The sequence below is a fragment of the Nelusetta ayraudi genome, unplaced genomic scaffold (assembly GCF_046127955.1).
Source record: "Nelusetta ayraudi isolate G7.1 ecotype Tasmania unplaced genomic scaffold, CSIRO-AGI_Nayr_v1 ptg000052l, whole genome shotgun sequence".
Lineage (NCBI taxonomy): Eukaryota > Metazoa > Chordata > Actinopteri > Tetraodontiformes > Monacanthidae > Nelusetta > Nelusetta ayraudi.
The window spans coordinates 7663660-7690634 of NW_027466102.1; the positions used below are offsets into that span (position 1 = coordinate 7663660).

The following is a 26975-nucleotide window of genomic DNA, read 5'->3' on the forward strand; positions in this document are numbered from 1 at the left end:
CACGTGTTTTTAGTTCTTCTGTTTTTTGTTTTTTTTTTATTGACAGCCTATGACTAAACCCAGCCCACAAAGACATTTGGACTAGCCGACTGGTGTCTGTTTAGCAAAGCGGGTTTTCGAGAGACCTCGAGTGTGTACCACTGAAACGTGGGGACTCTGGGTTTTAACGTTTTACGGACCGAGCTCAGTTAAACCCGTGAAACGGAAGTAACCAGGCCGTTTAACGAAGAGAGAAACTAGGATAAGGCATATATTCATTCATATTTTCAATGTAATGATAATAATTTGTTATATTTACGTGGGTTAAATAATGGCGTTCTAATTCTATTAACTTAGTTATCCTGACTCAACTTATCCGGTTGCACAAACGTTGGGTATGTTATGACATAAATTACCTTTCTGCTGTAGACCAGGCTAAGTTTCAAAGATCTATTTAATCTCATCCCTTAACTCAGTCAGCAGTCACCACAGGTCGGGAAATTAGCCCCTTGTGATGTCAAAGAGTGGAAAATGGCCAAAACACAAGACCTTTATTAGTGGGCAGGCTCAAATTAAAAACCATTAGGTCTGTCAGCAAAGTTTAATATCAGAGATAATATCTGAAATCCTGTGTGGTGTCCAACGGTTTGAGAGTAAAGCTGACATTAAACATTCCTCACCGACAAGGGCTCGGGAACAACCAAGGTCATTTACAGAGGGCATACGTGTATTAATGAACCCCTTTACAAACAAGATGAAAGGCAGAAAAAGAAAAGAAAATGTTTTTTTTTTTTTACTTAAATTACTCAAAGAGTCTGGTAAGCAGGTGAAGTGTTTACCTTGATCTTTCCTCTTCAGGAATATATATTTGTACATCCACACATATATGTATGTATACATATATGCTGTAAATATGTAAAAAAAAAAATATATATATATATATATATATATATATAGACGGCTAAATCATAAATTCCGACGTTCCACAGCACACAATCAAAGTGAAGGCAACATGCTGCTACAGCAGTTAAAATGCTGATGCAGGAGCAACATGGAAGAGAACGACACAAAACACATGGCACACTTTAATGACTTTGTTTTTTTTTACTCGTGCATGAACTGTATCATGCCAAAGCCAAGCTAGCTGTGCCAAACTAACCACACCACAGGGTTTTTATTTGTCACATGGGATGGGTTTACTTTATCGCTTTGCAACGCATTTTTACCGTAAACATATTTAACACACAGGACGGCTCAATTTGCATTAATTCCCTGTCATCACACATACAGGTGACTGGTATTGTGCAGAGAGACTGGCGTCACATGCTCGCTGACACGCGACACTGACGCTTAGCTCAGTCCTCACCATGCAAGGCCTTTGTATTGAGCAGCGGGTGGAGCCTCCTTTGAAGAGGTCCCACATGACATTCAATTACACATGTAAGTTGCCTGACTGCCTGAGGATCCGCACCTACACTGGGCAATTAGTGCCATGCCCAAGAACGTCTGAGCCCTAAAGTAGCGTGAGAGCTTTGTGCAATTTCCCGGCACGGTATGCTCCAAAGAGGTGCTTCTGGCACGATAATATTTAAGTCTTGAGTCATTACATTTTTTCTAAGACAATGGCCTCGTGGTTGAAACTTCATATTTAGATAGAGACCTTTGCAACATCATTTTAATGTGCAAAGACTACCGTAGTTCGCTGGCAAGCTTGAGGCAGGACGAGAGAGAATGAGTGCTACAATCTAAAATCCCCCACCCACTAGAACACTCAATAACACAATTTTACACATTCCACCTACAGTATACCTTTGTTATATTTCTGACCATCCATCGTTGCTGCCACAAAGTGCAATATGGTAGGCGCTCTATCATCATTGAAAAATAGAAAAGCAAATACTTGCAGAGCGCTCCATTGTTATTAATGATTGTTGATTTAACAAATAATGAAATCGGTTGATCAATTATTTTGTGACCTAAACACCTAACTCACTCATCATTCTCCCATTGAAGGTTAATATAGTTCACCTAACTGAGTCAGTCCAAGTTTGATGTGAATTACTCAGTGGTTCTGCACCTCCATTTGTTTATACTCAAACCCATTTGTGTGTTGTATTGCTTTTTAATTTATTCCTATTGAATTTATGGAGTATGTTTGTTTTGTTGTTGTTGTTTTTTTCATATTTGACCCCAGTTTAACACACATGTTGCTGGGAAGGAGCCAATTATTTTGGGTGGCTGTGAGTACAGCGCTTTTCATGATCTGTAGAAAACACCTGACTGCTTCTTTGGTTACCAACGCAAGCTCTTCAGTCAATACTTTGTTCAGTAACATAACAAATCACAAGCAGCTGTTGCGTTGAGTCTCTTGGTAACAGGCTAAACTCAGAACCAACTGTCCAAATGTGACCAAATGTAACAGGGTTGTTTAGTTGTTGTGAAGTTTGTCTAAATTGTTCCTTTAATTTCTTTGTACTGTTTTTCTTTTTACCTTTATCATTTAAAAATATGTTTTATATGATTGAATGTTTATATTGCCTTTTATTTTGCATTTTACTTTCTGCATTTTGAAAGGGATATTTTATTTTGGTAGGTAATGTTAGCTTTGTCCCCTGAAGTCCACAGTTCGCCCTCTTTGCTGTTTCTGATGTCCAGGGGGAGCAGTGTACGGAGACACTGCCTCCAAACAAATACAGTGGCAGTGGACAACTCGTCCACCTTCTTCTTTGTTGGTGTATTTGAATACGTGAGCAGTCACCCTAATTATGAAACGCGCTGTCAGGCTGGATTATCACTTTTATTAAGGTATTTATGGGCAATATAAATACCTTAGCTTTATAACTATAGCTTTTACCAATATAAAATCTAAATCAAACCAAATATTTTATCCTGGACCTTTTCAGAATAAAATGATGCAGTATAGAGAATAGTGTTGATCCTCTTGGTCCTTCTCAATATGCAACATCAGTGTATTGTAACTGTCATATCCTCTCTGATTACAAGGTCAGTTGCCCTGATGTTCCCTATTCATCTCTCTGTGTATAGCAAGAATGTACTGTTCACCTGCATGGTGCACCGCTCCCCACGTCCCCAGATGATTAGCCTGATCCTACCACTATCATCCACCAAGAGTTCTGCCGTTCACTCTACAGACTTCCCTGACCATCTCCATTTTTCTACTCAGCAAAAATAATCATACCCATATTTTCAATAACCCCACATAATTGACAGCATTATGAAAAAACAGACAAGAAAATGAAAGTTGTGTGAGGTTCATCCAGAGTGTTTAAGCTTGCACTAATAAAATAAGCTGGACAACTGTGTTAGTGAAGAGAAGCTTTAAAATATCACATTTCCCAATTGAATACTGATAAACTTGATCTCAAAGAGCCCCCTTTTAATGCTTTGGAATAAGCCGAGGTATCTGTGAAACAAGCAAACTGACTGTGCAAGAGACTGACCTTGAGGTTGACCTAGTAGCCCTGCATATTGTCTTCAAGGTTGAATTTTGTAAGGTAAAAGTTCTAAACCTCGTGTTTCTAGGTTAGTAACCCGATACATGTTTTAAGAGCATGTAAGAATTGATATATATGAATTGCTGAGTGAGTTTATAAAGACAGCTGACATCAGTTTTCTTGCTTGAGGGGCAGTTTGTTTAGTAAAAAATAAGTTAACATACCAATTGGGAAAAATGGAAAAGGAAAAAGGAAAAATAAAGTTAGCTTAATGCAACATATAAACGGCCTACTTGTCAAACGTAAGAACAAGTGACAGCTGCTGCCAGTTTCCATCTAAGCAATATCACAGTTAGCCTGACCTCTATTGGAAGGACTTGACAATTACAAAGGTAACACCTAACTGCAGCTACTGCTGGTCCTTCAAACCAGATTCTGGCTTATTGCATGTACACCAGGATTGTACATGTTTAAAATTGAATAAACAAAATTTAAGAACAGTCTTCTTCATTTTGTGGAATGAATAGATTTAAGTATGCTGCAATCCCAAACCTTGGGATAGCAGAAAAGGCCATAATGTCGGCACTAGAAGAATACGGACCCACATTATGGAAAAGGTACGTAGATGACGTCTTGGAAAAAGTAAAAACAGGATACACTCAACAGCTAACAGGTCACCTCAACACAATAGACATCACAGAAAATATAAAATTCACACATGATGAAAAACAAACCATGGCCTTCCTGTATATAAACATAAATGACACAGACAGCGGAGACATTAAAATAAAAATCCACAGGAAACCCACACACATAGACCAATATCTTTTATTATTTTATCTGAACATTTCACAACACACAAACTAAACTCAGAATGTTATACGAACGTGCAACAATAATAACGGACCTGGAGGACAGAGCATTGGAAAAGAAACATATACAGGGAGCACTGAAAACATGTCAATATCCGCAATGGGCAATAAACAAAGGCCCAAAACTAGCCAAGAGGAAGGAAACCAAACAAAATAGGAAAAAGAAAACCCACAAACCGAACGGAGAACATGGCAGTGGTGACATGGCGCACCAGGAAATCCACAAATCAGCCATAACCGATCATTGTAAAAGGGAAAACCACATTATGGGCTGGGACAGGGCCGGAGTCATCCACGCAGAAGACAACAAACACCAGCGTTGGATCAGGGAGGCGATTGAAATAAGGAGACGGGGCCCGGGGACGATGAACCGGGACGAGGAAGTTGACATGCTGTCTCACACCTGGACCTTAACGTCAGCTGATAAAGTTGAGTCACCCACGCCACCAAGTGACTCTTCTGAGGAAGGCGGAAGCTCCGCCGAAACATGTCAAGTCAAGACAAACAGAACTCTTGTCTGAACAAAAGAAAGACTCAAACTATGAAAACTGAAGACACAATGGACACAATCGAACTATCCGTCCTGGACTGTCCGCTGGACTCCATCCAGGAATTGCCGGACAGAGGGGATGTTGGCCAAGTAGACATCCATCATGGACCACACCTCCCACCCCCTGCACCACACTAGGGAGGGCCTGGGCAGCTCCTTCAGCTCAAGATTGCTGCACCCTCAGTGCAAGAAGGAGCTACCGCAGTTCAGTCCTGCCTGCAGCTATCAAGCTGTACAACTGCACACAATAAAATGCATCCTCTTAACTGCTTTACATTTTTCAGAAAGGTGCAATGAAGACTTATTTATATGTCAGTATAGCTGTAAATCCAACTGTCCATAAAATGGAAAAATATGTTTTTTTTCCTTTATACGCCACAAATATTTCATTTTTCATTGCTTATTTATTTTAATTAATATAATTTTACATACATACATATAATCTTTTTGGACTGTACAGTTGCTGTAATTATGATATATGTTAAATTACGATTATATGAAATTCCCCCACCGTGGGATTATCTTGTGCTATTCATTATCTTGTGCTGGCATTATTTGAGCTGCAAAGACAATGTACTTGATTTAATTAAATTAAATAAGTTCTGATTTCTACAAATCAGTAAGTCAGGATTTCTTTAAATGTTTATTCAAACTGGTCATCAATGTGCAATGCTGTGTGTGTGTGTGTGTGTGTGTGTGTGTGTGTGTGTGTGTGTGTGTGTGTGTGTGAAAGAGAGAGAGAGAATGAGAGAGTACGCACTCGCTCCCTGTGGTCTAAACATTTTTTTTTTTGCATAGAATGACTTTTCATATTTGAAAGGCGTGTTGACACTTCTCTTCAATGGATCCTGTCCGGATGAATTTGCAAGCACTAAAGTACTTCCTGTTTAAATGGTTTATTCTTTGCATCATCAAGATAAGCTTGGCAATTGCCAACTTAACGCCATGCCCTTCATGCCCACAGTAAAAAATAACCAAACCATAGTGGCAAATACGCTTCATTTCTAACTTTGTACTTGTATATCCAAAATTGATCAGAAACGCAAACTGTTACAGGAGAAAAGATTTTATTTTTATTTTTCAAGATGGTTAATAAGACGCAGATTTTCGTCATACTTATTTGTAATATACATTAAGCATATATATGTATATATATGTATATATATATATATTTGTGATTCGTTATGTTACTTAACAAAGTGTATATATATACATATGTGTGTGTATCTCTCTCTCTCTCTCTCTCTCTCTCTCTCTCTCTCTCTCTCTCTATATATATATATATATATATATATATATATATATATGTATATATATATATATATATATATATATATATATATGTATATGTACATATATATGATGTGTACGCTCATAGTTCCACTCTATAGAGTTCTTCAAAGCACTACAACAACAAAGCTATTGAATGTCATGCATGTCATTATTGAAGTGCAATTGTGGCTTCTTAATGCAACAGGAAGAGCAACAGGAAGACAACACAGGCCAGCAGTTTCTTTGGCCATATTCTCTGCAGATTTCAACCCATTTATTTGAATGTTTTTGCTTGACAAAAAACAAACAATTATGCAAATGTCCCCAATATGGGATTAATAAAGGCATTCTATTCTATTCCATACATACATACATACATACATACATACATATAGCCATTTAGGCATAAAGGCAGGGGTTGCTGAAGAACGTCAGAGCAGGAGATTCTAATTTATGTATGACTCTCGGGAGCCGTCGTGGAAATGGTCATCATTTGGAATTATTATTTTTTTTATGTCACAGTTTTCACTTTTAATTTGACGGTATGATTCTTCTGCAATGACACCCGATACGCGCGTAGTAGTTACTGTACTTGCTGAGTGGCTCGGTGTTTGAAGAGGGGATCAACATTCCATTAAACATTCCTCTCGCGGGACTGCTCTTCCTGAAACCTCGCGAAGTTTCCTGACAGCCACTTTTTTTTTCTTTCCTTTTTTTTTTTTTTTTTTCCTTTTTTATTTTGGTGGCAGCAGACGGCAGCGAGCAACCAGAGGCAACAAACTAGGGGAGGCAGGGAAGTCCAAGAAAGGTGGAGACGCCTGGGTAACTTCCTGCACAAGAATCTTGAAACACCACCGAGAGGGAACTCGGGAGGCTCCTTGCTGCAGCTCGGGCGAGGACGGATGGATATACGACACACTTGACCTCAGTTTCAGCATAGGAAAGACGAAACGTAGGAAAAGTCACTTTGCTATTGTAGGTCCACCTGGAGGTTTTGCTAACTTGGCTAGCCGAGAGGCTTCAGGAGAGGGAGAGAGAGATTCCCAACATTTGGTAGCAAGGCGTTGCGAAGGACAGCAATGGGTGAGTTTTCCATGATGTGGCGCCTGTCGTGTATTTTAACCCATATCTCCTATTCGACAGAACTAGTAAGACTTTGAACCGAGTGTCACTGTCACAAGTCACGCTTTCTTGTCCACCACCCCCCCGCCGACAATTAGTTTAACTGCACAACCCAGTTAGCTCTCTCATTAGCCTAGCCAGCTAGCTGCTTGGTGAACTGGATAACGCCTTCTCCATCCTGAGTTCCTGCCACTGTTATTTTGAGCAAAACTCGAAACTGATGTGAACATAGCCTCTGAAGTAGTACGCGCGGGGGGGTTATCGAGGAACGGGGTCGCTATTTCGTCTCGAATCGCTCCGCGCTCGATATGAGGCTCATTTTCAGGCAATCTAAAAGTTCCGTGTATCGAACCTCCAGACGGTGCAGGTTGACTTCCCGTTTTCTTGCCCGTGCTCGGTGTCTCGCTCCAGCACAGGTCTCCCACCGCTGTGACAGCAACGCTGTGTAAGTTTCCACTTCCCACTTTCGAAGCGGTACTTTCCCTTCTCTTGAGGACTTGTAATGACATTTTGAATGCAGCGCTGAATTCGAGTTTTCCCCTCTTTTCAGCGTGAGACACAAACAGCATTTTTGCTGTCAAGAGATCCACATTTTGGCTAGATGTTTTAGTCGACCGAATAAGGCCAGCTTATGTCTTTCTGTTACATGGCAACACGCGTTGGTTCTCAGGGATGCGTGTAAAGGAAATGCTTAAATCTTTGTGTGTTTGGATTGCATTCCATAGACAACACGACCTGCTGCTTCGTGGCCACACTGGGGCTTGTTCACAAACTTGGCTATGTTGTTAAACAGGTTTTTAACTCAACCTCCTTTGAGTTGTGGCACGTCGCAGGCTGCGATTGTGACGTTTTAAAGTTGAACGAACAACACGAAACAAAACTGGGAGTTGTTTGAAATCTTAAAGAGACTAGTCAAGAAACTAAGTGGTAGCGGATGCCGCATTTGACTTCCAAAGACAGGCTGTCAAAATAGTGTTCATTTCTAAACGCCAGGTTGGAATGCATTTGCAACGCATGATTGTACCCTTCTTTAATATGCCTTCCCTTATTGGTTTGTTGCTGTTGTTGGAACTTGCCCTTTGTTTTGAAGGATACATCGCTTCTCCCCCCCCCCTCTCTTTCACACTATGACCAAATATGCAGGTCTTTTTTTTGGGGGGGTTAACATTTTGGTGTGTGCAACAAGATCGTATTGAACTTAACTTTAGAAGAATTTCACATTGTCACTTTGCTATGACGCTGCCACTCAAATTAGTTGAGGCCGAGCTGTGAGGGTGCTCCCAAACATGTTTCTATTCTCTCTCTCGCTCTAAAAAGTACATCCATTTGAAAGTTCTTCTTTCCCATTTCACATACCTGCATATTGTAAAGTTTTGTGGCGAGCAGATTAAATGATGAAAAATGAGGTTTTTGACGCAGACAACTGTATTCAACCACCAAAAGACATGCACACGAGATTAGGTGGCAACTGTAAATTGTCCATATTGCCAGAATGTTATTCACCTATGTGGCCCTGTGATGAACTGGCGAATTGTCCAGAGTGCACCGTGTCTTCACCCCATGTTAGCTTGGATAGGCACACCTGTGACCTTGATTGACGGATAAGCAATGATGGAAAATGAATGAATGGGAAGATGCAAGCAATTTTAATATCCCTCTGCATATCGGAATCTATTTCCTCTTACAACTCGGTTGAATCCAAACAAAGATGGAGTTGAATATTAACTCCAGTGGCCTCTTTCCGTATGTGTTCTGTGGATTCCCACCAAGGCTCTGTAACTTGTCTGATAAGAGTCACATTACATTGGCAAGTTAATACAGCGTGCCCATTTACTAATTCTGTCCATAATCTTTCAACATTGTAACAGTGAGATGTACAAGAATCTGAAATTTAGCAGGTATGAATGACTGAACATAGTTAGCACATTGGTTTAGCTAATTTTCTCTTTGATAGATGTGCCAAATAGCAATCCATGTTTACAATTAGCACCAGGAGGTGATGAAGAAGACTGACATATTTCACATGACACAAAATCAACCCTTGTGAAGAATAGCAAAAATGGAATACTGCTTTGAATAGCCAAGACCTGAGAGACCAAATATAACAAATGATATGGTTTTAGATCTGTTGCTATAAAAACACAGGTGGTGGCTTTTGTTAAAGCTCAAGTCCAACAAGGTTATTAGCTCAACTGAGTCGTTAGGGAGATTCTGGCCAAATACTGTGGGGAGCTGGCTTTGCACTATCCTTGTTTTTTCCTCTAATTTCAAGAAGGTGGTGTTAGACATCTGACTAAGACCATACCTGGGAAGTGTGTTGTATTTGAGCTTTGTTGACAAGTGTGACTGCCTGGTACTGCTGTTGTAATGGAGAAGGGGCTCTTTCTTCTGACTTGTGATGTTTGTGTACACCTATACTCATTATTTCTTTACATTTGGATGTTTTTTTTTTTTTTTTTTTAATGTACAAATGAAAACGTCACAGTCCCACAATTCAAAGTTTCAAAGCCTCCACACGGTCACATGGTAAGACAGTGGCAGAACCAAGTGGCAACATTTTGCCGTGCAAGTCGCTACTCGCCATTTTGGCCATAAATGTCAAAATTGCTGTTTTCCTGTTGTGTGGTTCCAAAATACTATTTTATTCAGGCGTACTGCACCCCTCTCCATTTTTGTTCATGTTTGTCAACGTAGCACCGTGATGTCAATTTAGACTGTGGGTGCACTGAGCCCCGTTTTTCATTTCTCATGTGATCACGATACCTGGTTTTGGATATCTGCCGATACCGATATTTTTCCGATGCCGGAGCTGTCCTTCAGGCCTCTGCTTTAATATTACTTTCATCATTATTGTTGATTTTATATGACGCTATAAGAAACCCCTCTCTACTGGCAAGTATATCTACACATACTGTATTTATGCATGTATGTCTGAACAGGCAACTTGAGCTTGTCATAAAAGCAATAAATCCTGTTAACAGGAAAGATCACGCCCTGAAAACAAATAAACCACTGTGTCATATTGACTGTCAATATATATTAAACTTTAAACTCCTAGACGGTCAAACTACTAGTGCAATATACTCTATAAAAAAAACAAAAAAATCACCTATCATATTAATCTGAATGGCACAGATCTAAATACAATACAGTACAGGTCAAACATGAAATTAGGTTCTCTACACCGCTCTCCAATTAAAATACAAAGGGCTGCTTCATCTAATCAGCAAAGAGTAAATACACTGACTCTTGTAGCATCAACAAGTCAAAATCAAAGTTTTCAAAAAAAGAAATGTGCAGTATGTGTAAACATTCACATTATCAAAAAACAATCTGCATATCTAATCAGTACAAATTAAGTACATTCTGGCGGCTCGTCTCATCTTTTCCGCCCCGTGGCTAAAAACTCTGTCTTTTACATAGTGTTTTTTTTTTTTTTTTAAACGTGTGATAGCTTTAGCGGTACTGCACTCCGCAACACAGCTTCAGCCTCTCAGAATAAAAGCTTTGCAAACATTGCACTTTGCCGTCTTGCTTTACAGCGTTCCGAGCGTAAAGCACCTCCTCGCAGCGGACGGGTTGTGTGGAAAAAGGTTGGCGAGTAGCCACAGTGCTGCTAAAATGCCAGCCATTCCACATTTTGTAGCCAGCTAGCAGCTGGCTAACAGACCAGCAGGCAGGGTTCACTTGCGGAGTCATTCCAGCGGACAACGTGGAAGCACAGACGCGGCTCGTGGATTGAGTCGGAAAAGTTTGCAGGTGGATCGCAAATTTCCGATCCGTGAATTGCATCGGTATTGGAACCCGATACAGATGCCGATACTGGATCGGATCGGCTCCATCCCCAATCTAGACATGAAAACCAATCGGCATAATACATTAACACAGTGCACCGCAAGAAGATGCCCGGTATCTACAAAATGTGTACTTTCCAACTGTGTCATCACAATTGTGTGTATTTAAGTGGTTTGCTGTTAGCTTCCTGATACTCTTTGTGGCCTAAACATCTCCATAGTGGTGCTTCAAAATTAATGATCAGAACTGCAGTGTTAAATGATTTAACTCGGGCTTTCCTCCTTGCATAACTTTGCCCTTGCAAGTACTGCATATCGCAGTTCTTGTGTGTCTTTCGGCGTATCTCTTTTGCCTCTTTATTCAGTGCGTTCTATATGAATCTGACACTGCTGAACAAGTCTTGTCCTGTGTCCCTCCAACATACTGACACGCCGGTGGCCAATACCAATGCGATTGCCAAAATATTGTGCACCCCTAATATGAAGTGTTCTATCCTAAGACAAGATACTGTATAGGTACTATTGCATATATTATTTTGTACTTATTCTTTTGTACTTATTTTCCCATGGATTTTTAGAGGCTGATATTATATAATATAATGTTATGTTATATTATTAGTGTGGATTAGTGTTGGTATGTATTAGTGTGGATGCATATGAGTGTTTGTCTCTCAGTGTTGCTTTTTTGGGCCCAATTTAGCTGGCATATATTAGCTTTCCTGCAACCCTGAGATAGGCAGTGACAGATGATGGAGGAATAAACTTCTCACTTCAATTCTCGCAGTAACACGTCGCTCTTCATATCAGCGACTTCTGAGTTCACAGGAAGGAATGTGATTATGAGTTTCCGTCTATGCTGACTGTGTGAAAGAATGAGAGAAGCACAGAGCGCGCGCAGTGATTGCGTCTGTTTTGGCAGGCAGGTCGGCCTTGAGTTCCTTCCTCCACCCCCCCATCCCCCGACATTTTCCTGTACATCACTGGTTTGTATAAATCAATATTGTCGAAACTTTTTTTCTGGAGCAGAAAAAATAATACCACAAAAGTAATCGTGCAAATGCTGGCCTTGCACACGCACACGGACAAAAAAATACTCGTGAAAGGTTTGCTTGAACATGACGTTTTGTAAGTCACTCTCAAGCAATCGCTTTAAGTCAAATGACAGTGAGAGGAGAAACACTCTTGATGAATTGTGCCCGATAACAAACGCACATCTCAAAGCAAGACTAGGCAGGATAGAGGTATGCTGCGAACAGAACAGGCATGCAGGAAAGGACAACATTCCCCCAGAGTAACAGAGCTGCATTAAAGCTGCGATGGAGCGACTCGTACGTCACTACACTCAACATACAGGAGAAGTTGAATCCTGCCCAAGACAAACACATTTATTATGTAGTATGTGTTTCCCTGGCTGATATGGTAGGGTTGGCTGCTGTGCTGGTCGACAATGCTAGTTCGACGGTTGCTAGTGTGCATGTTTGACTCTTGCTTTACACTCACCGTTTGCTTTACACAACACAATTGAAATTGAATGGATGTGATTTGGCTACAGCTTGGTTTTTTTTACTTTATTGAAGTAATACTTCATTGGCTGACCTGCTGGCCTACATCTATCTATCTATCTATCTATCTATCTATCTATCTATCTATCTATCTATCTATCTATCTATCTATCTATCTATCTATCTATCTATCTATCTATCTATCTATCTATCTATCTATCTATCTATCTATCTATCTATCTATCTATGATGAGCGTCTTTCATTTCCAAGAAGCAGCAGCTATGCTCTTAAGTTCTCCCAGTTTTTTCCCACTGAAAGTTTTTGAACAATTCCTTAACAGAAACATTTCAGGAACACAATTATTAAAACACATAGATAAAAAACAAATTGCCTATTTGAAAAGGAGTGAGAAGAAGTATATGTAAGAAAAACATTTTCCTTCTGCTGACTGTATCTGTAATTACATTCTGGCTGTACGACTCGAACATGATGTCCATTGGCGCGAGTGAGAACTTCAGTTTGACAAGCAAATTTAGTGCTTTGTCATCCACGTCAGGTCTTTATCACTAATCTGTCAAAAAGCCTAGCATACAGCTGTCACCATGCTAGACAGCCTGTTTGTCTCCAAGCTCCTTTATTATGGAACTGCCTGGTAAACATGACTTTAAAAACCTGAACCCTTTCTACTTGGATACCATATAGAGCAGTGGTCCCCAACCACCGGGCCGTGGACCGGTGCCGGTCTTAATCCCGTTTCATTCTATCTGAGTGAACAATTTTATTTTGAAAAATTACCGGATTCTCTGCGTTACGTCCATCTTAACGCTCAACTCTTGACGCATGTCAAGGCGCTTCTCTCAGTCATCTGATACGTTACCGCGAGATTATATGGGTGACTGTCACTAGTTTAACCTCAGTACAAACACAAATTTAACAAAACTTTCATATACATACAAATACAACTGGTATCGATATCGGTGCATCCCTACCCAATAAGCAAAGAAAACTAATAAATATGGGCTTTGGATGTGTGTTACCTATTATAAAGTCGGTATCACTGTGAAGACCTCGGTATCGGTACCGATACTCGATACTGGTATTGGTATCTGTGCATTCCTACCCAATAAGCAAACAAAACGAAAAAATATGGGATTTGGATGTGTGTTAACTATTATACAGTCAGTATCACTTTTAAAAATGCTGTTGATTTTTGAAACAGTTGCCAGCTTTTGATCAAACAAAATCTTCGACTTTGGCTCAAAACCAAACTCTTTTTAAAGGTTTCCGATGTGATTTCTATGTGATTCACCTTTAGGATTAGAAATGCTGTCTCATACCCTTACGTGTTTTGTTTGGAATTCAATTCAAACTCAGAGAGGAAACCTCTCAGGTCTTTTTTTCCTACTATGGTATTCATGCTGCCAGTCAGCAAGGTCTTGTCATTGAAAATTCTGCCGGCATTTGTGGCACGAGGGAAGTGTATCCGTAATAATGTGTTAGTTTATCAGGCCAACACAGAATTCAAACTGCCATTATAAGAAAAGAAATTATAAAAACAGAAATGTTTGCTATTGATTTTAACGTCAGAATTTTCTTTTCAATCAGAATCTGATATACAACAATCTCAAAACTTTTTTTTTTTTTTTTCAAAAAGGAAATGTAAGAATCTGACAGTGGTCCAAGTAGTAAAAACCACTATCAATATTTAATGAACCCAGACTGTTAATGTGATAATGCTCGTCTTTCCAACTGTACATCGAGTATAGTGTGTTGACAAGGCAGATGCACTTAATGCAACGGAAGTGTATCGTGTCGCCCCATAGGAAAAAAAAAACATAGAGTGGTGTTGTGTTATTGATTATTGATAATAAAGCTAGTACATTTCCTAAAATGACAGGAAACGTATCGCGGAATTTATCAACCTATTACCACATTATACCACAATGGCATCTTTGCCATCATTATTTAACATTAAACGGTCTGTTTTGTTGTTGTGCATTCCATTTAAAGGCGGCTACATGCTACAGGATAATCGGGCCGATGTTTCAAACCACCAAATTTAATGCAGGCACTCCTGATTATCGATTTTCCTCAAATCACATGCATAGAACAGACTGCTGACTGCGGTGTTATTTCGGCCACACACCCCTTTAAAAAAAAAAAAATGTTTTAGTCTCTTATAGTCAGCACGGAATATAATTTGTGGGTGTGAAAAGTTGTCCAGAAGCATTGTTCCAACACAAATGTCCTTGTTAGAAGTTTACATATGAGATTGCATTGCATTGCATTCTACATTTTCAAAGTTGAATAAGTTTAATGTGTGTGTGTGTGTGTGTGTCTATGTAATTTTTTATTACATTTATTACATATTAATTACGCTATTTGCTCATCCCTGTTGTCTTTCTTTACTCCCGTCCCCTCCGACGCCCTTGGTCGAGAAGAGGTCGTCGTGGAGTACAAGTACGACGCCCATCATGAGGACGAGTTGACGCTGCAACCGGGTGACATCATCAAGAACGTGCGGTACATCGAGGAGGATGGATGGATGGAGGGAGACCTCAACGGGAAAAGGGGCCTGTTCCCTGACAATTTTGTCAAGGTAAGACGGAAAACATCGAGTTCTAAGTTCGGAGAAGCCCCGTTTTGTCTGGACGGATAATTTTACTGACGAAATAAGCACTAACATCACAGCCGTGTTCATCGTAGTGACTTGATGCTATCACAGATAGATGGAAGTATGTTTCCAGACATTCCAAACGTTGCAGTTTCAGCATCCTGTCATAGATGCTAATGCAATTTGTCTGCACTGACCTGTAATGGGCAAGAGAGTATGCCTTCAAGAACTAGATTACAAGTGACCTTAAGATCACTCTTTTCACTCCTTTAAAAAAAAAAAAATTAAACATTTGTAATGATGGCGATAAAGGGTTTGGCGACTCCACCAAAAACTTGAACAAACATATACATACATATTATAATCTCTGCATTTGTTTTGGTTTTCTGTGATGCAATTTGTAGATCTGGTGGCCAAGTTGTTGTTACGCTTGCCTTGGCCAAGTTGTCACTCTCCAAATGTCGGAAGATGAATAACGTCGAATGAGTTTCTAGAAAGGCAACTGTGTTTGCGTATTGTGTTGTATGTTTTTGTGTATTGTAAATGAGTGCTTTTGAGGTTGCTTGCCTAAGCAGAAGACGGTTCACTGCTACTATGTGCACTTTGTGCCCTTTTGTAATCCACTTCCCGGACTAAATTCTGGACGTTAGTAAAACCAACGCACAATTATAGTGCGGCGTCACTGGGCTTAATGCAATTGTTGACTCTTAAATACACAAAAGTGCCCTCTGCCTCTTTCCTCTCCTGTCTTTTACCTTCTGTAATCCTTTGTAGTAAGATAGGTAATCAGCTAAAACAGCCTGCTCCAGTCACTCAGCTTGAATACTTAATCCTCTAAGGAGCCTGCTGCCTGTTGAACTTTGCTCCTGACAACTTTGCGACCATCTGAGCATTGCTAAAAGGCTCTGTTAGCTCGATAATTGGACAACATGAAATGCGGTCGCGGGTGAAATGGTAAGACGTTTCTAAACGGTTACTATCCAAGTGCTCTGTTGTTGTTGGGGTAAGACGCTCTGGTTACACAGATTAGGCCGGGTTCTTGATGTGCTTGTATCTGAGATCTTGAGTTATGCCTTAACAGTGTATAGGGCAGCTGTATATTGCTGAGTTGCATAGACTCAAGTGTCATGCTATCTTTGCACATTTAAGTCAGTTGTTTTATTCACAGTCAATACAGTAGAATTGTACTCCATTTTCTGTACTGATTAAATATGTAGCAATTTACCTTTATCATGCAGTAATAATTTTCCAGTGTCAGCAATTCAAACAGTATAATTATTTTTTATTATTTATATTACTATTATTATTTTTCATGTATTATTTTTCATTGCATTGGTTAAAACAAAGTTGCACAATACCACTATTTTCTTTGCAAGGAAAGAAGGTGCACGCGGACATGGGAGGAGTGCACAATCCATAGTTGAAGAATTATCAGTTGTATAGACACTGCTGTGAACCAAGAGTCAGTGGATAGCCAGTCGAACCAGAAGGATTTTATATACTGGAAACTCTCAAAAGCAGCTTCTCTAACTCTACGGAAACAGATGCTTGAAGGAGTAGTTATTGTACGTATATGAAGAATGAGACCAGTAATATGAGATGGAATTGATGGGTGGAGTTTTTGTTTTGTTTTGTTTTCATACACAGAATACTTGCTCTGTGTTAACCTGTAGATTAAGTTGCAAATTTGTATTACTTTGAATCTGAGTAATTCAAATTTCAGATGATCTAAGTCTTCGGTAATTGTTTGTTGTGCATCTTGCAGGCACTGTCCATATCCAGATCAAGATGAAAATGATTTTTTTTTACCGCTTGTCCTCTGCTGGCTAAGACCAATATTTACATTTTTATATATATAAAAAAAGAAAATTTAGATGTATCAATACATCAAAAGGCGAATTTGATTTAGATTTTGTCAAATGTCTGTTTAAATGCAGTGTGGTGTAAATAAAACAAAACAAAATAGTCAGATTGCTGCTACCAGTTTAAATGCTGTGCCTGTTATGTAATGTGGACTTTGACCTGTTATCAGAGAGTTCCTTGCCCAGGTTTACAGCTGGCCATCTGAATTTACGGGATTTTCAGTGACGGTCACATTCAGCATGTGTAGACTGAAAAAGAAACAATGCAGAAAAGGCTGCAATAGTGAGCGTCTGCAGTAGTGAGTGTGTGACTCCAAACGCATCATTGTTGTTATTGTATTGTATTTCATTGTATTGCGTTGTATGATTTGTCATTGTATTCCTTAGTCATTCTTCCTGTTAGAGATATGGGTGAATACTTCTCTTTTTTCTTTTACATCTCCTAATTCTGCTAACACAACTTGTATTTTTTGTATTACAAAGAAGCGCCATAAGGTTGAACATACAGCTTTCACCCCACTAATCAGATGGGTGATTAGAAATTTTATTTTTGAAGGGAAGTGGCAAGAAGCAAAAATAAAAAGTCTGCTTTGTGGACCTTCTGACCTGCTTCTGCTATCTCCACACTTCAAAAGAAAAGAAAATGCATTGTTTGGATTTACAAAAAGCCTGTTGGGTCCCTCTTACGTGCAGTTCTTGAAGAATCCAGTAGTGGGCAGTACAGCATTGCTCACTAAACACTCTTTTTAGAAACCAGCGTTGATAGTTTGACTACAGCCGGAGGCATTGGGTGATGTGTTTGATATCGCTTTCATTACCGTTTAGAAATTGAAATATGGTAATTTATATCAAATATTTATTAAAATGGGTGCGTGCATGTGCAAATACATAAACTGGAAATGAGTAGTAGTTTTTTCTGAGTTAAAAAGAAAATGTTTTGCAGGTGCACCTTGAGCTTTGTTTTGACAAGAATGGTTGATGAAGACGCCTCCAGATTTCTGGAGCATATAGTACATTATGTGGTGGTAGTAATCACTGATATTCACTTCATGTCTGCATGTGTTTGTGTCTTTGTCTTTGTGTTGTTTTTTTTTTTTTGTTTTTTTACATATGCACGCACAGACACGCATGTAATATATGCATGTGTTATTCATTAAAAAAAACACAGATATGAGCTAACGCATCATTGTGTTAGCTTTGACGACCCAAATATGTATATTTTGTTTTTGTTTTTTGAAGGAAGTGAAGAAGGAACTCAAAGAGGCCAAGGATGTTGTCAAGAGTGAGCCGAAGGAGGAAGTCTCTCATGCCACGCGGAGGGAGAAGAGTGCTGGGAATGTGGCCCATCTAGTTCAAAGGATGAGCACCATTGGCATCCCAACTGGCGGCTTCCAGCCTCACCCACCACCAACTGCCAAAAGTAAGACGGAGTCGACGTCGGGCCACAGAGTTGGCAGTGGCGGCTCTTTGATCGCAAGTGCAAGTTGTGTCCAGATTTTAATGGGATTCGCGACAACGATCGCTTATTCTGCGTTGACGTGTTCATTTTGATGACCCTATTTGCGACACCATTATTAGATCGGTGACCCTTGAGGGGCTGCATGCGGCTAGTTTTAGTACTTGGAGACCATGGACTCATGGGATGATACGTGAAGAATCGGAAATGACATTGTCTCACTGAAATACAAAAGACCTCCCTGATTAAAGCTGTTGACTGTAGATCTTGACACGCTGAGAGTCCATTGTGGCTGCAACCTTGACTCCTTTGCCGTCGTGCATATTTGTTGTTTTGCAGGGCATGCAGAACGTTTTGTTTTTGAGGCGGTTGCCACTCCCTGTTGTCTGTGTGGCCCAAAACATGAGATACGAGACAGTTGACGCTTGAGTGCAAAAAAATGAATACAATTTAAATTATGATTAAATTAAAAAGAATAAAAATTAGAACCTAAAGCCTTTACACCTTTTATTTTTTAAAAGTTAGAAAACGGCTTTAATTTAAAAGAAAATGCATAATAATAAGAATTTAAAATAATAAAATATCAGAATAAGTGTAAAATGTTGGAGATGGTGACCAGGGTTGTGTTCAGACACTGCTGTTTGGACTTGAAACAATAACCTACCTGCAGGCAACTTTGCTTGCTCAGCAGGTTGTGTGTGCTGTGCCAGCCTCGTGATTGTCTTACAAAACAATCTTATTGTTCCTTGCGGTGACGTTTTAGTTTTTCTTTTTAATATATATATGTATATATATATATATATATATATATATATACACATATATATATATATATATATATATATACACATATATTATTATTATTATTTTTTTCCTCCTTCATGTCAGCCCTTTCTGTCTTTAGTTCCTTGCCGTTGCAACTCTAAAAACCAGTCAGGCCTGCAGGAGTGGTGCCCGTACAAACAGACTCCCTTCAATGCAAACAAGAAAATCCTTGAGTTGAGAACTCGTGGTAGGATACTTGACTTCACTTGTCTTTTTCCAACACACCTCCTTGCAGAGCCCAAGAAGAGGCAGTGCAAAGTGCTGTTCGAGTACCAGCCAGTCAATGAGGACGAACTGGAGCTGAAAGCCGGAGACATCATCGATATCACTGAAGAGGTATGATGAGCGGACTCACAATAATTTCCTTTTGTTGTAAATGTATTTACATGTCACGGCTTTTAATTAGTGTTTAATAGTGTTAATAAAGTGTTAATAAATGGGCGACGGTGGCTCAGGCAGTAGAGCTTGTTGCCCGTCCCAGTGTCTGGTGTTGTTTCCTTGGGCAAGACATTTTTGCACACATTGCCATTTAATATGAATGTTTGGTTGTTGTCAGAATGGCTGTTGAGCACAGAGCAACGGTCACACTGTTGTTAGTCTGCCCTCCAGCCAGCTGTCGGGAGTTCACCGCTACCACCAGTATGAATAAAGTGTGAATAATAGTTTCAATGTGAGGGCTTTTGGTGCCTTGAAAAGTGCAATCTACATCAACGTTATTATTATTATTATTATGGATGCACCGATACTGGAGTTGAGTACTCCACTTGTGCTAGTGAAATACCAGCCGATACCACGACAGATACTAGTTGTATACGTATACACATGACTGGCGACTAGATTTGTCGCTAGTCGCTTTTGACAAAAAAGTTGCCGCGGAGAGTTGGAAAGTACTCAGCATCGGTACTTAATCAGGTACTGTTGAAGTACTGAAAAGCAAGTACTCATACTCTGCTTGTTCCTGAAATATAATCCCTAAATATTATAATTATTATTTACATTTTACACCATTTTTAAAGAACTCTATGGGGCTGATTTAATAAGATCCGAAGTAAGGGGCGCTAACCTGCTTGCATACGCATGTCGAGTGCGCCTCTTGTTGGTTTGCGTGTTGCGGTTGACCCTACAAAAATTGCATGCATAATTGCAGCAAGAGGTCGCGACTTTGCGCCCGCTCCGGCTTTCCGCCAGAGAGAATATGCAACCCGTTTTTTTTTTTTTTTTTTTTTTTATGTTTTTGCCCTTTACCGCGCGCAAACCTGTAAATCAGGCTCTATGTATTAGTAGTGAGTCGTGAAAGTGGACTTCAAGCCAACAAAAAAAATGGAGGAAATGTTTTTCATATCGAGTGATCTCTATTTTCTCTCTGCGCAGGTCGAGGAGGGCTGGTGGAGTGGCAGCTTAAACGGCAAATCGGGACTATTTCCCTCCAACTTTGTCAAAGAGCTGGAGGCCTCAGGGGAGGACGGTGAGCCAACTGACACAGTGGCAGATGAGACAGGTAGGAAGGACACACTTTGCAGTGTGCAACACTTCATTTTGTTTAGCAGACTGTGGGCTTTACACAATCACGATTTTTGCACCGATCAGTGAGTTTAAATAAACCGATAACCGATCACGTGAGGAGAAATATTTAGATGACTCGTTTATGTACTTATATACTTATGTGCTGTTTCCTGAGTATCAATAAAGTTGTTTGCTTTAGCATCCGTTTCAGAGTTTGCTTTTCTTTTCCTTTCTCCGCGCTGCGTTTCTTGAACTCGACATGCTCCTCCTCCGTGTGTATCTTTTCCAAGTGCCTGATTAAATTTGTCGTGTTGAAATTTTTTGCAGACAGACATTCCCCCGCGAGGTACTGTAGCGTTGCGTATATTGCAGATAGCTCGTGCTATGTCTGTTTCTCTCACTTTGAAAAACGTCCACACCTCCGACATGTTTGTTTGTGTCGCCCATGGATGTTGCTGTCGTGAAGATTCAAAGGAACTTTATTGTCCGTCACATAGCGACAGTACTCAAAACAGGAAGAGGCGCGAAGACGAAAATTAAGTTTTTTGAATCATGAATCATTAGCTCTCGGATACAAACAAATAAACATGTCGATGCTGTGAAACTACTTTGGAGTAAATGAGACGGATTAAAAAAAGTTTCAACGCGACCATGATCGGATCGGTGATTTATGACATGACGCCCGTTTGTGATCGGGCATCATGTTATAAATGATACGCAAAGCTTAAGAGTGGATTTTGCCATGCAGTGGGACTTTTTTGTTGTTATACTGGTAGTTAATTATATGTTGCGTTAATATACACTAAACCTTCCAAACATTTGTACGTTAGAGGCATTGTTGCCTGAGTGGCAATGGAGTTTTGGGGCAGAGCTTTGCAGCAAGTCTGAACAGGAAAAGTTTTCAGTCGAGTTTGTTCAACCTTTTGCACTGCAGTTATGTTCCTTGGGCGAGTGTTTGCATGCATGTAGTTAGTTTGACAAGATTTCTGTGGTTTGGTTCTTGCCCCTACCAGTTTCCAGTTCAGTCTCAGTCACTACCATTTTGGAAATCCCACTCTCAACAGTGTTTTTTTTTTTTTTTTTTGATTCGGTCGAACGTTTGCAGTGTATGTTGAGGGAAGGACGAAAAAGAGCTGAAGAGGTTTGTTCTTCCACAGATGGAAGTGGTATGGAAGGCAGTGGCACGCCGACATCGCCTCATTCTGCCACTGGGAACGGAGTGACGCAAGTCAAGAAGGTCCGAGGCGTCGGCTTTGGGGACATCTTTAAAGAAGGGTCAGTCAAGCTGAAGGTCAGGCTGCCGAGCCCCGACGTCGAAGAGAAGAAGGAGAAGGTAAGCGGTAGAGCTCCAATGATGATCGCTCTATGCATGTTAAATGCCATGTATTGGTATTCAGTTGTGTATTAGTCTTCATTTGTAGAGCATTTGTCAAACTAAGTCACCTCCCAATGATGCCAGTGTCAGATCTTAATTTTTAAGCCAGGATTGCCAAGTTGAGATAAACTGTTACATTTGCCATTGTTAACAAAACAAACAATTTAAACTTTAAATGAGTAAACATTTTTGGAATTAGGAAACACACTTCATTGCATCATACTATTGCTTTCTTCACAGAAGGTGTTGTATAAGTCTGGATTGACTTGCCATTAGGTTTTGAACGAGACCGTAATGCAGACTTTTGAGAATTGCTGTCACATTTTACATTTGCAGTTATGGTTATTTTGCCTGCTATTGTGTCTTCGCTTTCTTTATTTTATCCTTGCAACAGTAGCATCGGCAGAAGTGCAAAGCTTCTCCTGCTTTAGCAAGTGCAACTTTTGCCACATTAGAGGAAGACAAGCTTTCACCACTAGCCAATAGGGATTTTAAGGAAAGGCAAACTTTGTCCCAATCCCAGTTCAGCCTCTATTTTGCACGTTTCTGTTGGGGTCTATGGTGTCCCAATCCTCATAGAGGCAAAGGGTGGATATTTTTTTAAGGACCAAACTTCAAACAGGGATATGAGATGTATTTTTCTTTTCTGTTTGAGTAAGGATATAACTGGTAGACCAAATCACAACTGTATTGTCAATTTTGTTTTTCATTTATTTTGAACAATGCTTAATTTCAGTTAAGTATTGTTAACCTCCTCTAATTCTCCGGGTCTCATAGCCCAAAGTGTAGTTTAGGCCTGCTCACACTTTTGCTTCTCTTGGCTGGCCGTACAGACCCTAGTAATGTGTAGCAGTTCATTTAGTTATATTCTACTATTCTTTTCTCATTACTTCTATTTTATTCTGTTGTAATGAAAACGATCACTTAGTTTGGTACCTCACGCTTGTTTTTTTTTTTTGTTGTTATACGTTGCTGGCCACTGTGATTCAAGTCTTCTAACCAGGGTTAGTCGCATCAGTGAGTGCAAGCGTAGATTTTCACCTTTCCTCTTTCTTAGTGCATAACATGGCAAAACTAAAACACATGCACAGTTCAAATTTCAACTTCATGGGTGGGTTTGCAATTTCATAAATGTTGTCACTTTGTTCTTCCCAGCCACCTGTGGTTCTGCCACTTTGCTCTACTACTAGATCTTTATAAGTGAGTAGAACACTAACAACGGCGGATAAATGCACGGGCCATACGTGTAGTTCCCTGTGTTCTGCTTCATTGTGGTTACAAAAAATAGATATACATACATGCACTTTTTTGCCTTCAATGCCTATTTTTTTAAAATCTAATGTCTATGAAAGCGCTGACATGCTTCCGACACACAGCCACACAAATTACCATTGCATCCCCACCCTACACTCAACCTACGTTTTATACAGATGTAGTGACAGCATTTTGTGGCTCAGTGGTGTGCGGGGACTTTCACATAGGCCAGCAGAGCTGAAGATACCCACCCTGCAAGCTACAAATCACAAACTCAATGTGTGATTAACCCGTGTAATAAACCATTCACACCAAAAGATACAATTTCGTGATTGTGTGCTGCCTGCATTTGTCCTATGCTCAAAGTCTCTGCTGCATCTTGCTGCACTCTGTCTGGATATGTTTACCTTACTGCACTTCTTAATATGTGGAAGTTGGTTCGTAGTAGAAGAGTATAACTAGCTGTTACGCGACACACTCAAACGTTTATTTCAACTGCGGCAAGATGGGAAAATTTAGGAACAAAAACTCACGGGGTTGCTGATCAAGGCAAAGGCTGCTAGCTTACTCGGGGGGGAAATCGCTTTGGCGCTTCAACACACCTATGCGCAGGCGCAGTAGTGCTTTGCTGCCAGCCATATCTTAAGCTATGCTTAATTGACGACGAGCTGTCGTCGGAATAAGCCATAGGCTGTCACCCGTCGGAAATCCCAGGAAGGTACATAACGCGTGCGCGTCGACCTCGAGAGAAAAAAAAAAAAAAAAAAAAAAAGCCGTTCTCCCCTCCGCTTGACTTGACAGTAGCGCACCGCGGCCAGCAGAGGGCAGCAATGTAGGAATGCGGCAGTATTGAGAAGGGTCCAGCTGCAGGCTCGCAGGAGGCAGTTTCAGGCACCTTAATTTTCAAAATAAAGATTTATTCATCGCGCTTATTACTTTGCGACCTGACAAGTTGGATGACTAGAAATGCAAATTGAAGTTTTATTCATCAACATTTTGGTTACCCACCTGATGAATTGGAGGAATGCAAATTAAAGGTCTATTTATCACAAGTAATTATTAACAACAACCCAGGCCATCATATACATCATCATATAAAGATGAATTACTGTCACAAGACTGCAAATTAGAATACTGCCTAAGGCTTTATTGTAGCTGCTGCTAATATATAAATGACTAAACGTAAGCACATGAAATGATCAATGTCTCAACTCCTTTTTGCGATAACATTTTATTTTTCATTCTTACACACACACTCACACACATTATGAATAACATGCGCACCACCACATTATATAATACAAACTATACATACATATTATATAAACTATATACAAATTAACAACAAAAACACAAAAAACTAAATAAATGGAGCAAACTAAAAAAAAAAAAAAAAATGTATGATCTCCCCTGTTGCTGCATTTCCTTTTGGGTTTGTCGTTCAAATTATTCTCTTTCACTGAAATAGTCGACAGAAATATGGTTAACGCATAACACACGAAGTGCGAACAGAAATGGGAATGTTTACATGCGCTTAGTGAAAGTTATTATCTAGCAGATTACAGAAGTTGGTAAAGATTTCATTCTATTCAGTTAATGTTTACACTTTTTACTCTCACCTTGCATGTAACTGTTGCCCAGCAATAAACGGCAGCCCACATCTGTGAATGGTATACCCTGTGACAGAACACTGAAATGTAACACGATTCAATAATCTGCAACATCCGAGGAAATGATCTTTCACAACAGCTCACAGAATGATTTGTTTTGATCCGTTCCAAACGCAAAATAATCTCTACTGTGACTCAGAAAATGTTGAACGCAAACCTTACCTTCACGTGACACTGTCACATTGAAATGGCCCGACAATTGGTTTTTCATCTTGCACCATTCAGTGGGCTTGAACCGGGATAACTGGCAGAAAGGGCAGTGCAACTCTGGCAAAGCACTCCCTTTTTGTACAGTTCTATGCCTCTGGAAAATGAAGACGGCCCAATTTAAAATCTTACATTTTTAGAGGATTCCACAGAATTAAGTGAGGCCATAACAGTTAATCAAAGAGTGTCTTTTGAAGACCACAGGCAAAAATGATAGAATACTGTATAACATTACATATTTTTGTGGATGTTTTTAAAGCTACTTTGAAACACAAAGGTGGACATTACAAATAGAGCTACTGTTGAATTAAGGTTACACATTTAAACCTCAACAGTAATACAGTTTTAATTTAAATGTAATAATGAATTTAAGATTTATTTTATTTATTTTTTTAAATGTAAACTAGTCAAGCACTTCTTGCCTTACTTGCCCTGACCACACGCCACTGGTGCATCTTCTAACAGTTTGAGCACTTGTAAACGTAATGTAAATGACTTTACATTATAGTTTAACAGTCCTTTTACTGATAGATAGAAACATTTAACATGGTGAAAACACAGCGACAGAAGACACTTTTGGAAGTATTTTTGTAGTGTAAGTAAAGTGAGATGTGTACCTAATTTTACCAAAACATTTGGACCAGTCATTTTTTTTTGCAGCACAGGTTTCACATTGGAAATTAGATTTTACAATATACTCTTTTGGAGTTTGTATTAACCTTTTTATTTCTAATTGGCATATGCTAAATGCCAATTAGAAATAATTGGCATTTAGCATACCAATTTAGCATGCCGTACGATAAAATAAATTGAATTCATTTCGGTAGTGTTGCCTGATGCCTGATTTCTTTTTTTGTGCCGCCGTAATTTCACATAATTGCATATTTCAGATCTTGTATGGGGCACTCTGTTTGCTGTGCATACACCTGACTATGGTTCTCAGTAGGAGTACTCAGTTATCCTAAGGCTGCCAAAAGTAAACATTTTTAGAACGGACATATATTGTCGAATACAATGTATTTTCTTCAGTGTTTGAATGTTCGTTCTCCTCAATAGTACATTTGATGTCACAAATACGCAGGATGGAAAACGTACCGCTGTCCGTGTGCTTGGATGCCAGCGTCGTGGATTAATAACTACTCTGAAACTCTTCCCCCTTGTTTTCTTTCCCCTCCAGAACAACTTTACACTTTTCCCACTACTTACATGGCTCCCTTCACACTCCTCCACTCCACGCATCCCACTTCACATGTTGCGCGCTCGCAGACTCTCCCTCATAGAATATCTCCATTTCCAGCATGCATAGTCCACTAACATATCGCTATTCTGTCTGCCTGCAGTAGCGTCCAGTATGCCCTGCAAAACATTTGTATTTTTTAATCTGATTTTGCATTTTCTAAATATCTTTGTTATACTAAAATGAACATGCCACCTATTACTACGCATTAATTACTCTCATTTACCGTATAGATCTTGCAGTTCCTTCCCTTATTCTTTACAGCCTGTTTCGCCTCAAACCTTTAACAGCACGCATTGGTAATCTTGGTAATAGAAGGCCATGATAATGGAAATCCACTTGAAAGACAGCACATGTCCACGTGAAAGTGACATATTCACCTGTGTGATAAACCATTTCCATTTGTATGGTTTGCTTCATTTTAG

General features: G+C 39.7%; 1 protein-coding gene and 1 long non-coding RNA gene across 3 annotated transcripts in view; one reads left to right on the forward strand and one right to left on the reverse strand.

Moving 5' to 3' along the window:
• Positions 1-6726: 6726 nt before the first annotated feature.
• The window catches only part of cd2ap (CD2-associated protein), a 39206-nt gene continuing 18957 nt past the window's right edge, over positions 6727-26975 (forward strand). Inside the window, exons 1-6 of the mRNA XM_076037880.1 lie at positions 6727-7211; positions 14989-15146; positions 18263-18443; positions 19540-19640; positions 20676-20802; positions 21965-22140. Of these exons, the coding sequence (XP_075893995.1) occupies positions 7208-7211; positions 14989-15146; positions 18263-18443; positions 19540-19640; positions 20676-20802; positions 21965-22140 (747 nt within the window). The 5' untranslated portion in view covers positions 6727-7207. The remainder of the gene's footprint in view (positions 7212-14988; positions 15147-18262; positions 18444-19539; positions 19641-20675; positions 20803-21964; positions 22141-26975) is intronic.
• LOC142896276 (uncharacterized) lies at positions 25084-26969 on the reverse strand. Of its 2 annotated transcripts, XR_012928323.1 has the most exons (4): positions 26777-26969; positions 26520-26669; positions 25269-25410; positions 25084-25113 (listed from the first exon to the last, which is right to left on the reverse strand). It is a non-coding gene; the product is annotated as an uncharacterized LOC142896276 (long non-coding RNA). The 2 variants fall into 2 exon arrangements; XR_012928322.1 differs by having other exon boundaries at positions 26520-26969.